At 40.9% G+C, this 13,131-nt stretch overlaps 1 protein-coding gene across 1 annotated transcript in view; it reads left to right on the top strand.

Moving 5' to 3' along the window:
- PAPOLA (poly(A) polymerase alpha) overlaps positions 1-13,131 on the top strand; it is a gene marked incomplete in the record, with an annotated part of 373,831 nt that overhangs the window by 67,080 nt on the left and 293,620 nt on the right. The window contains 2 exon segments of the mRNA XM_053697494.1: positions 1,503-1,623; positions 1,805-1,889. Of these exon segments, the coding sequence (XP_053553469.1) occupies positions 1,503-1,623; positions 1,805-1,889 (206 nt within the window).

Here is a 13,131-nt window from a genome sequence, read left to right as displayed (position 1 = left end):
CCGAAATTGCACAAAGAAATAAACATTTGCTAAGTAAGTCCTACCTCCTCTGCAAATGAGTGATTTGCCGTCTGACTCAGGCACACACTGTACAAACAGTGCCAAGTCTGTCTCACACTGTGCATAGTGGTTTAGTGCACACTCAGAAATTCTCTCAAATGCTAATACTTTACTCCTTGTAATAACATTTCCCATTTTTCTTCATCTTATTTTTGAAGATGGTTTGGATATGGTTTGAGCGTTTTCGTTCTACTTTTTTTCGCTTATGCAGTATCCTGGTTTGCTTGCCTTTTCCGGAATAGTCCGGCTGCTCAATTTTAAATTTGACAAATTTTTGCCTATGCGGTTCCCCCTTTTTTTGTTTTGTTTTGTTTTTGTTTTTTGTTTTTTTGATCTCCTTGAATAAATTTTCTGTTGTACAGATTTTTAGGTCTGCTACATGTTTTGTCTCAGCGGAGACATCTGTTGGGAGTAGAATTTTTATTTTTTTCTTTCCTCAGAGGTCATGTCTTGTTTTTGGGACTGCACCTTCTCTATTTCCCTCCCTAACATTTGTGTACTCCTCAGCATGGGTATTGATTTTCTATATGTAATTTATTGTTTTCGTTTCCCCTCACTGCCATTAGAAGGAAAATGTATGCTTACCTGATTAATTTCCTTCTTGGCAGTGAGGGTCCACGAACCTGCCCTGATTTTGTGTAGTGGCGACAGTTTGAGCACACCTGTGTATCCCTTTTATCTCTCTACTTTTCATTATCCCCGGCTTGAATTACTGGGGGAGTAGGGGAAGTGGGAGGGATATTTCAGTGTTTTTTTTGGGGTGTCTGTCTCATGGTGGCCAGAATACCAATTTCCCATAGGTAACTGTTTTCGTGAACCCTCACTGCCAAGAAGGAAATTAATTTTTTCAGGTAAGCAAAATCTTTATATCTACCTATATCCATCTAGTAAGGATTTTAACTGCTAGGGATATATACATTTCGTTGAAAGTTGTAAAAAGTTCTATGTGGGGATCCCTAGGGTTAGGTTGTAAACATGCATTTCTTATCTTTAGAGTAAACATTTTTTTCATTCTAAAATATTTTAAGTGCTATTTCTTATTTGTTTGGTTTACAGTTATAATGATGGGAAGTTAAGGTCTTGCACCTAGCTATTAAACTAAATTTAGGTTTGCATTAGATTTTGTATGTGGTTTGGCCAATTGTCAATTACCTTGTTGGTTGAGATATATTGTGTATGTCTATACCTGGCTACGAGATGGGAATTTATAACATTTTTGGTTACTTGAGATTATTAACTTTTTTCCCCCCACCCCAATGTGCAGTATTGCAGTTTTCAATCCCTTCATTTATTTTGTTTGATATACAAAGTTAATTATATATTTACTTTTGAAAGTAAAACTGGTGTTGAATTTAAAAGAACCTCACTTAGAGTGATAAAGGTAGCGGCGAACATTTAAAAAAAAAAAATATATAGTTTTAATGCAATTCTATTTTGTATAGGTTAATCCCAGTGATAGGTACCATCTCATGCCTATCATTACACCAGCCTATCCACAACAGAATTCTACTTACAATGTATCAGTGTCTACACGCATGGTCATGGTTGAGGAGTTCAAAAAAGGTAGTGTGTTGGTTTTGTGTTCTTTTTTTTTTTTTTTTTTTTTGACTTGACTGCATACATTTATACCTCACTTTTTTTCTAGTCTGGTGCCCAAGATATAATCTAGAGAGAAGCTTCTGAACTGAAGATTTCCTGTGTGCTCAAATTTTTTTTTATTTTGTTTTTTTCTCATTACTCCTAGGCCTTTCTATTACAGATGAAATCTTGCTGGGTAAAGCTGAATGGTCCAAACTTTTTGAAGCTCCTAACTTCTTTCAGAAGTACAAGTATGTATTTGTCATGTCTCGTTTTTTTGTTTGTTTTAGTATAGGGTGCAAAATAGTAAATAAAGGATGCTTCATCAATAAGAGTGGTGTATATTTATTTGTACTTTTTTTTTTTTTTTTTTTTTCAATTTTACGTTACACATTTTTTCTTTCAATAAAATCTTATTTTATATTATCTCAAAAGTTAAACATCTTGGTTATCTAAAGGGTAATGATCTTAGTCTTCCTGTCTCTAGGTAAGGTGGAATAAAATCTGTTCTATACACGTGTGGTGAAAATATTTATATGTAACTTATATAATCCATATGCACACACACTCTCACCACTAGTATTGGATAATGGACACTACACAGTGTATTATAGGGCAAGCATTTTTTTTTTATCCACTACAGAATAGATTAAAATGTTTGGTTTAATTCACAGCACTTTTAAGGTGTGTTTCTTAATTTTGCTTTCCCAACTTTTACTCAAACTATGGCCAAAAAGTGGTTTACTGTGCTTCTACTAAAACATGAAATGTGCATTACACAGACCACAGTCCCACAACGTAACTATTTTTTAGTTTTTCTGTTTTCTTGCCAATACACAATTTTTTAGGGTTTAACGCTAAATACATTAGGACATTGTATAGTAAGAGTTAATCATAACAAGTGTATGTTCTTTTTGTGTTAAGAGTGCAGCACATATAATATAATATAATTAGCTGCTCAGTAATTATTAAACCTGGTTTTTATCCAAGGTAATCCTAAAGATCTGTCATAGTGTATGGTTTGCTTGATTTTGGAAACAGATTTAATCATTTAGATTAGATATGAATAGCTGAAGACCCCATCCATTTTCACAACATTCTGCACAATGGGTCCTGCAGTACTCTCTGCATGGGAAGTAATCCCGTTTATAGTAGTAATCAAGTCAGTTTTTCTGCTTCAGGTGGCCTTGTTGCTAACTTGAAGACCTTTTTTTTGGGCATAATTTGCACTACCTAATTTTATATATTTGCTAAGCTGTGCTCTTATTATCTGAATGGAACTATTGATTTCGCCTGTTAAGTGTAGTCAGTCCACTGGTCATCCATTACTTATGGGATATTAACTCCTCCCCAACAGGAAGTGCAAGAGGATCACCCAAGCAGAGCTGCTATATAGCTCCTCCCCTCTACGTCACACCCAGTCATTCTCTTGCACCCAACTAATAGATAGGATGTGTGAGAGGACTGTGGATGCTTGCCGTGCCCTTCATTCCATTCAACACCCGTCAGTGGCTCAATGCATGGAGGTAATCGGCTTAATGGTAGCGGCAATGGACATAGTTCCTTTTGCACGCCTGCACCTCAGACCGCTGCAATTGTGCATGCTAAGTCAGTGGAATGGGGATTACTCAGATTTGTCCCCTACGCTGAATCTGGATCAGGAGACCAGAGATTCTCTTCTATGGTGGCTTTCTCTGCCACATCTGTCCAAGGGGATGCCCTTCAGCAGGCCAGACTGGACAATTGTAACTACAGACGCCAGCCTTCTAGGTTGGGGCGCTGTCTGGAATTCCCTGAAGACTCAGGGATCATGGACTCAAGAGGAGAGTCTCCTTCCAATAAACATTCTGGAATTGAGAGCAGTTCTCAATGCCCTACTGGCTTGGCCTCAGCAACTCTGAGGTTTATCAGGTTTCAGTCGGACAACATCACGACTGTGGCTTACATCAACCATCAGGGAGGGACAAGGAGTTCCCTAGCGATGATGGAAGTATCAAAGATAATTCGCTGGGCAGAGTCTCACTCTTGCCACCTGTCAGCGATCCACATCCCAGGAGTGGACAACTGGGAGGCGGATTTCCTAAGTCGCCAGACTTTTCATCCGGGGGAGTGGGAACTTCATCCGGAGGTCTTTGACCAAATACTTCAACGTTGGGGCAAACCAGATATGGATCTCATGGCGTCTCGCCGGAACGCCAAGCTTCCTCGTTACAGGTCCAGGGACCCGGGAGCGGTCCTGATAGATGCCTTGACAGCACCTTGGACCTTCAGGATGGCTTATGTGTTTCCACCCTTCCCGATGCTTCCTCGTTTGATTGCAAGGATCAAACAGGAGAAAGCATCAGTGATTCTAATAGCGCCTGTGTGGCCACGCAGGACCTGGTATGCAGATCTAGTGGACATGTCATCCTGTCCACCTTGGTCTCTGCCTCTGAGACAGGACCTTCTAATTCAGGGTCCTTTCAAACATCAAAATCTAATTTCTCTGAAGCTGACTGCATGGAAATTGAACGCTTAATTTTATCAAAGCGTGGATTTTCAGAGCCAGTAATTGATACCTTAATACAGGCTAGGAAACCTGTTACCAGGAAAATTTACCATAAGATATGGCGTAAATACTTACACTGGTGCGAATCCAAGGGTTACTCATGGAGTAAGGTTAGGATTCCTAGGATATTGTCTTTTCTACAAGAAGGTTTAGAAAAGGGTTTATCTGCTAGTTCGTTAAAGGGACAGATCTCAGCTCTGTCCATCCTTTTACACAAGCGTCTGTCAGAAGTTCCAGACGTTCAGGCTTTTTGTCAGGCCTTGGCCAGGATTAAGCCTGTGTTTAAATCTGTTGCTCCGCCGTGGAGCTTAAACTTAGTTAACGTTTTACAGGGTGTTCCGTTTGAACCTCTTCACTCCATTGATATCAAGCTGTTATCTTGGAAAGTTCTGTTTTTAATGGCTATTTCCTCGGCTCGTAGAGTCTCTGAATTACCAGCCTTACATTGTGATTCTCCGTATCTGATTTTTCATTCAGATAAGGTAGTTCTGCGTACTAAACCTGGGTTCTTACCTAAGGTAGTCACTAACAAGAATATCAATCAAGAGATTGTTGTTCCATCATTGTGTCCTAACCCTTCTTCAATGAAGGAACGACTTCTGCACAATCTAGATGTAGTCCGTGCCCTGAAATTTTATTTACAGGCAACTAAAGATTTTCGACAAACTTCTTCCCTGTTTGTCGTTTATTCTGGACAGAGGAGAGGTCAAAAAGCATCTGCTACCTCTCTATCCTTTTGGCTTCGTAGCATAATACGTTTAGCCTATGAGACTGCTGGACAGCAACCTCCTGAAAGGATTACAGCTCATTCTACTAGAGCTGTGGCTTCCACTTGGGCCTTTTAAGAACGAGGCCTCTGTAGAACAGATTTGCAAGGCTGCAACTTGGTCTTCTCTTCATACTTTTTACAAATTTTACAAATTTGACACTTTTGCTTCTTCGGAGGCTGTTTTTGGGAGAAAGGTTCTTCAGGCAGTGGTTCCTTCCGTATAAGAGATCCTGCCTGTCCCTCCCGTCATCCGTGTACTTAGCTTTGGTATTGGTATCCCAGAAGTAATGATGACCCGTGGACTGACTACACTTAACAGGAGAAAACATAATTTATGCTTACCTGATAAATTCCTTTCTCCTGTAGTGTAGTCAGTCCACGGCCCGCCCTGTTTTTTAAGGCAGGTCTAAATTTTTAAATTATACTCCAGTCACCACTGCACCCTATAGTTTCTCCTTTCTCGTTTGGTTCTTGGTCGAATGACTGGGTGTGACGTAGAGGGGAGGAGCTATATAGCAGCTCTGCTTGGGTGATCCTCTTGCACTTCCTGTTGGGGAGGAGTTAATATCCCATAAGTAATGATGACCCGTGGACTGACTACACTACAGGAGAAAGGAATTTATCAGGTAAGCATAAATTATGTTTTTAAACGGCACCGGAGTGTGTTTTTTCTCAGGCAGCATTTGAAGAAGAATCTACCTGAGTTTTGTGTATGATCTTAGCGGACGTAACTAAGATCCATTTGCTGTTCTCGGCCATTCTGAGGAGTGAGGTAACTTCAGAACAGGGGACAGCGGGCAGGTTCACCTGCAAAGAGGTATGTTGCAGTATATTATTTTCTAAGGAATGGAATTGACTGAGAAAATACTGCTAATACCGATATAATGTAAGTACAGCCTTAAATGCAGTAGTAGCAACTGGTATCAGGCTGATATGTATGTTTGTTTACACTTAAGTATTTCTGGGGAATGGCACTTCACTGGGAAAATACTGTATGCATATAACTTTTAGCCTAACTTGCAGTGTGAGCGACTAGCAGCAGGCTTTTTAATGACATTTCATAAATTAGATTTTAAACGTTTGCTGGCATGTTAAATCGTTTAATTATCTGAGGTACTTGGTGAAAAATTGTTTTGGGCGTTATTTTCCACATGGCTGTCGTTTGTTTTGAATAAAACAGTTTACTGAGCTTCCCTCACTGTGGTATTGTGAGTGGGAGGGGCCTATTTTGGCGCTTTTACTACGCATTAGAAATTCAGTCACAGTCTGCCTTCTTCTCCCTGCATGATCCAGGACGTCTCTACAGAGCTCAGGGGTCTTCAAAACTAGTTTTGAGGGAGGTAATCACTCACAGCAGACCTGTGAGACTGTGCTTTGACTGTGATAAAAACGCTTATATTTTCAATTGTTATCCGTTTTTCTGATATTAAGGGTTAATCATCCATTAGCAAAGGATTGCACTCATTAGCAAATTTATGCATTTACTGTTAAAATTTGGTTTCTATAACTAATCCGGTTTATTGTTATTCAACTGTGACAGTTTTTGTGTGCTTCTTAAAGGCACAGTAACGTTTTTTATATTGCTTGCAAATTTATTTGAAAAGTATTTTCCAAGCTTGCTAGTCTAATTGCTAGTTTTATCATGTCTGACATAGAGGAATCTCTTTGTGCAATATGTTCAAAAGCCAATGTGGAGCCCAATAGAAATTTGTGTACTAATTGCATTGATGCTACTTTAAATAAAAGTCAATCTGTACATTTTAAGAAAATTTCACCAGACAACGAGGGGAAAGTTATGCCGACTAACTCTCCTCACGTGTCAGTACCTGCATCTCCCGCTCAGGAGGTGCGTGATATTGGGACGCCAAGGACGTCAGGGCGGCCATTACAAATCACTTTACAAGACATGGCTAATGTTATGACTGAAGTTTTATCTAAATTACCAGAACTTCGAGGTAAACGCGACCACTCTGGGGTGAGAACAGAGTACGCTGATAATGTTAGAGCCATGTCTGATACTGCGTCACAAGTGGCAGAACATGAAGACGGAGAGCTTCATTCTGTGGGTGATGGATCTGATCCAAATAGACTGGACTCAGACATTTCAAATTTTAAATTTAAGCTTGAAAACCTCTGTGTATTATTAGGGGAGGTATTAGCGGCTCTCAATGATTGTAACACGGTTGCAATCCCAGAGAAATTATGTAGGCTGGATAGATACTATGCGGTACCGGCGTGTACTGACGTCTTTCCTATACCTAAGAGACTTACAGAAATTATTACTAAGGAGTGGGATAGGCCAGGTGTGCCCTTTTCCCCCCCTCCTATATTTAGAAAAATGTTTCCAATAGACGCCACCACACGGGACTTATGGCAGACGGTCCCTAAGGTGGAAGGAGCAGTTTCTACTCTGGCTAAGCGTACCACTATCCCAGTGGAGGATAGCTGTGCCTTTTCAGACCCAATGGACAAAAAATTAGAGGGTTACCTTAAGAAAATCTTTACTCAACAAGGTTTTATATTACAACCTCTCGCATGCATTGCGCCTGTCACGGCTGCGGCGGCATTTTGGTTTGAGTCTCTAGAGGAGACCATTAACTCAGTTCCATTGGATGAAATCATAGACAAGCTTAGAGTCCTTAAGCTAGCTAATTCATTTATTTCTGATGCCGTAGTACATTTAACTAAGCTTACGGCTAAGAATTCCGGATTCGCCATCCAGGCGCGCAGAGCGCTGTGGCTAAAATCCTGGTCAGCCGATGTGACTTCTAAATCTAAATTGCTTAACATACCTTTCAAAGGGCAGACATTATTTGGGCCCGGCTTGAAAGAAATTATTGCTGACATTACTGGAGGTAAGGGTCATACTCTTCCTCAGGACAAGGCCAAATCAAAGGCCAAACAGTCTATTTTTCGTGCCTTTCGTAACTTCAAGGCAGGAGCAGCATCAACTTCCTCCGCTACAAAACAGGAAGGAACTGTTGCTCGTTACAGACAGGGCTGGAAACCTAACCAGACCTGGAACAAGGGCAAGCAGGCCAGAAAACCTGCTGCCGCCCCTAAGACAGCATGAAGTGAGGGCCCCCGATCCGGCAACGGATCTAGTAGGGGGCAGACTTTCTCTCTTCGCCCAGGCTTGGGCAAGAGATGTCCAGGATCCCTGGGCGTTAGAGATCATATCCCAGGGATATCTTCTGGACTTCAAAGCTTCTCCTCCCAAAGGGAGATTTCATCTTTCAAGGTTGTCAACAAACCAGACAAAGAAAGAGGTGTTTCTACGCTGTGTTCAAGATCTTTTGTTAATGGGAGTGATCCATCCGGTTCCGCGGTCGGAACACGAACAAGGGTTTTACTCAAATCTGTTTGTGGTTCCCAAGAAAGAGGGAACCTTCAGACCAATTTTGGATTTAAAGATCCTAAACAAATTCCTAAGAGTTCCATCGTTCAAAATGGAAACTATTCGGACAATCTTACCCATGATCCAAAAGGGTCAGTACATGACCACAGTGGATCTAAAGGATGCGTACCTTCACATACCGATTCACAGGGATCATTACCGGTACCTAAGGTTTGCCTTCCTAGACAGGCATTATCAGTTTGTAGCTCTTCCCTTCGGGTTAGCTACGGCTCCAAGGATCTTTACAAAGGTCCTGGGCTCTCTTCTGGCGGTACTAAGACCGCGAGGAATAGCGGTAGCTCCGTACCTAGACGACATTCTGATACAAGTGTCAAATTTCCAAACTGCCAAGTCTCATACAGAGTTAGTTCTGGCATTTCTAAGGTCGCATGGGTGGAAGGTGAACGTAGAAAAGAGTTCTCTATTGCCACTCACAAGAGTTCCCTTCTTGGGGACTCTTATAGATTCTGTAGAAATGAAAATTTACCTGACAGAGGACAGGTTAACAAAACTTCTAAATGCTTGCCGTGTCCTTCATTCCATTCAACACCCGTCAGTGGCTCAATGCATGGAGGTAATCGGCTTAATGGTAGCGGCAATGGACATAGTACCTTTTGCACGCCTGCATCTCAGACCGCTGCAATTGTGCATGCTAAGTCAGTGGAATGGGGATTACTCAGATTTGTCCCCTATGCTGAATCTGGATCAAGAGACCAGAGATTCTCTTCTATGGTGGCTTTCTCAGCCACATCTGGGCAGGGGGATGCCCTTCAGCAGGCCAGACTGGACAATTGTAACAGACGCCAGCCTACTAGGTTGGGGCGCTGTCTGGAATTCCCTGAAGGCTCAGGGATCATGGACTCAGGAGGAGAGTCTCCTTCCAATAAACATTCTGGAATTGAGAGCAGTTCTCAATGCCCTTCTGGCTTGGCCTCAGTTAGCAACTCTGAGGTTCATCAGGTTTCAGTCGGACAACATCACGACTGTGGCTTACATCAACCATCAGGGAGGGACAAGGAGTTCCCTAGCGATGATGGAAGTATCAAAGATAATTCGCTGGGCAGAGTCTCACTCTTGCCACCTGTCAGCGATCCACATCCCAGGCGTGGAGAACTGGGAGGCGGATTTCCTAAGTCGCCAGACTTTTCATCCGGGGGAGTGGGAACTTCATCCGGAGGTCTTTGCCCAAATACTTCGACGTTGGGGCAAACCAGATATGGATCTCATGGCGTCTCGCCAGAATGCCAAGCTTCCTTGTTACGGGTCCAGGTCCAGGGACCCGGGAGCGGTCCTGATAGATGCTTTGACAGCACCTTGGACCTTCAAGATGGCTTATGTGTTTCCACCCTTCCCGATGCTTCCTCGTTTGATTGCCAGGATCAAACAGGAGAAAGCATCGGTGATTCTAATAGCGCCTGCGTGGCCACGCAGGACCTGGTATGCAGATCTAGTGGACATGTCATCCTGTCCACCTTGGTCTCTGCCTCTGAGACAGGACCTTCTAATTCAGGGTCCTTTCAAACATCAAAATCTAATTTCTCTGAAGCTGACTGCATGGAGATTGAACGCTTGATTTTATCAAAGCGTGGATTTTCGGAGTCAGTAATTGATACCTTAATACAGGCTAGGAAACCTGTTACCAGGAAAATTTACCATAAAATATGGCGTAAATATTTACACTGGTGCGAATCCAAGAGTTACTCTTGGAGTAAGGTTAGGATTCCTAGGATATTGTCTTTTCTACAAGAAGGTTTAGAAAAGGGTTTATCTGCAAGTTCTTTAAAGGGACAGATCTCAGCTCTGTCCATCCTTTTACACAAACGTCTGTCAGAAGTTCCAGACGTTCAGGCTTTTTGTCAGGCTTTGGCCAGGATTAAGCCTTTGTTTAAGACTGTTGCTCCACCGTGGAGCTTAAACTTAGTTCTTAACGTTTTACAGGGTGTTCCGTTTGAACCCTTTCATTCCATTGATATCAAGCTGTTATCTTGGAAAGTTCTGTTTCTAATGGCTATTTCCTCGGCTCGTAGAGTCTCTGAGTTATCGGCTTTACATTGTGATTCTCCTTATCTGATTTTTCATTCAGACAAGGTAGTTCTGCGTACTAAACCTGGGTTCTTACCTAAGGTAGTCACTAACAAGAATATCAATCAAGAGATTGTTCCATTATTGTGCCCTAACCCTTCTTCAAAGAAGGAACGACTTCTGCACAATCTAGACGTAGTCCGTGCCTTGAAATTTTATTTACAGGCAACTAAAGACTTTCGCCAAACATCTTCCCTGTTTGCAGTTTATTCTGGTCAGAGGAGAGGTCAAAAAGCATCTGCTACCTCTCTCTCTTTTTGGCTTCGTAGCATAATACGTTTAGCCTATGAGACTGCTGGACAGCAGCCTCCTGAAAGAATTACAGCTCATTCTACGAGAGCTGTGGCTTCCACGTGGGCCTTTAAGAATGAGGCCTCTGAACAGATTTGCAAGGCTGCAACTTGGTCTTCTCTTCATACTTTTTCCAAATTTTACAAATTTGACACTTTTGCTTCTTCTGAGGCTGTTTTTGGGAGAAAGGTTCTTCAGGCAGTGGTTCCTTCTGTGTAAAGATCCTGCCTTTCCCTCCCGTCATCCGTGTACTTCTAGCTTTGGTATTGGTATCCCATAAGTAATGGATGACCCGTGGACTGACTACACTTAACAGGAGAAAACATAATTTATGCTTACCTGAAATTCATTTCTCCTGTAGTGTAGTCAGTCCACGGCCCGCCCTGTTTTTTATGGGAGGTCTAAATTTTAAATTATACTCCAGTCACCACTGCACCCTATAGTTTCTCCTTTCTCGTTTGGTTTCGGTCGAATGACTGGGTATGACGTAGAGGGGAGGAGCTATATAGCAGCTCTGCTTCGGTGATCCTCTTGCACTTCCTGTTGGGGAGGAGTTAATATCCCATAAGTAATGGATGACCCGTGGACTGACTACACTACAGGAGAAAGGAATTTATCAGGTAAGCATAAATTATGTTTTTTAGCTTAAAGGGACAGACAACACAATTTTTGTTTTAAAAGATAGCAACCAACACCGTTATAATTATACACGTTTTACCTCTGTTATTACCTTGTATCTAAGCCTCAGCAGACTGCCCCCTTATTTCAGTTATTTTGACACTTGCATTTTAGCCAATCAGAACGGTCTCCATGGTAAATTCATGTGCATGAGCTCAATTTTATCTATATGAAACACATTCAATGCCCTCTAGTGGTGAAAAACTATCAAAATGCATTTAGATTAGAGGCGGCCTTCAAGGTCTAAGAAATTAACATATGAACCTTCTAGGTTTAGCTTTCAACTAAGAATACCAAGAGAACAAAGCAAAATTGGTGATAAAAGTTCATTGGAAAGTTGTTTAAAATTAAATGCACTATTTGAATCATGAGGGTTTTTTTAGACTTGACTGTCCCTTTAATGCCCTTTTTTGGCTAATGGTGTCTATTGGAGAACCTGTTAATGATTATACATGGTATAGACACATCTGGACCCTTTATACTGCTTCATTATAAAAAATATCTGGGTGACTTTTGAGGCAAACTAAATGATTTGTGATTCTGGGGCTTCAAGAATTTCCATGGGTTCCAAAATATGAGTAATAGAGACGGACTTTACTGCTTTAAATAACCACCCTCAATTTGCTACTAGCATGTCATGCCTTTAAGGTTTCTGTTGTATTTTTTTTTTTTATCCTTTGGCTCTCCATCTTGTGGTAAGAATAATAGCTAATATGGGAGAACCTCTGGTCTTAGATTCTGGAATGAGTAATTTAAAGAACCATTAAATCCTGTAGAGATGCATAATAAGACAATGCAATAGCACTGTCTGAATTCAGAATAAGCAGTAGATATTTTAATTTTTTCCCTTCAAATGGCAAAATTGATTTCAATTTGCCTAGACCTCTCCTGTATCATGTGACAGCTATTAGCCAATCACTTATTAGTATACACTGAACTCTTGCACATACTTATACTGAAAAAGTGTGCATGTAACAAGACTGCAAAACAATGTGTAATGTTAGAAAGTATCTTTGAAACGGCATGCTCTGAATCATGAAATTTTCACTTTGGTGTCCCTTTGAAGTCTAGATTCTTGGTTTTGAAGTGTCAAGTTTGAATGTGTTATGGTATACTTTATGAAGTGTGTCCATAATCAGAAACTTGGTATTCAGTCTGTGCAGATCTCCCTAGGACATCAAATAAAACTGGTTTATGGATTACAGCAAAACTCTTAGAGAATTTGTGTGTTCTCTCAACTGACTTTTCTCTTTAGTTCTACTATTGAGAACTTCCGATTTAAAGTTCCAGTTCTGTCATACATCCTCTAGAGTACGAAATATTTCAGAATTAATTTCTTTGCCAAACCTTGCGAACTTAGCTGACTTGTTCTATATTTGAAAATAAAATAAAGTTTATCAAGAAAAAATCGCAAACAGGATTTTTGCGATAGAAAATTGTCATCAACACATAAGCTTCTTAATGCCCAGTATTTGTTTCTAGGAAAGTCTTAACACTTAGACATAGTTCATCTTACATAGGAAATGTTTCAAAGAAAGTCTCTATCAAACTTCTATTGGGTCTTTGCATATTACCAAGAGGAGAATTAAAGTAAAGGGACATCAAAAGTTGGTAGTATGCTGCTATGTCTCTTTTATACTATTGACTACATGTCCCTTTTTAATGTTGTATGTTTAGCTGAGCTGTAGTTTCTGAAGTCCTTAACCTTTTCCTCAGTCAGAATTGTTA

Source organism: Bombina bombina, chromosome 1 (assembly GCF_027579735.1).
Source record: "Bombina bombina isolate aBomBom1 chromosome 1, aBomBom1.pri, whole genome shotgun sequence".
NCBI classification, from domain to species: Eukaryota; Metazoa; Chordata; class Amphibia; order Anura; family Bombinatoridae; genus Bombina; species Bombina bombina.
Note: the sequence above shows the minus strand (reverse complement) of the source record. Positions and strands in the feature narration are given on the sequence as shown.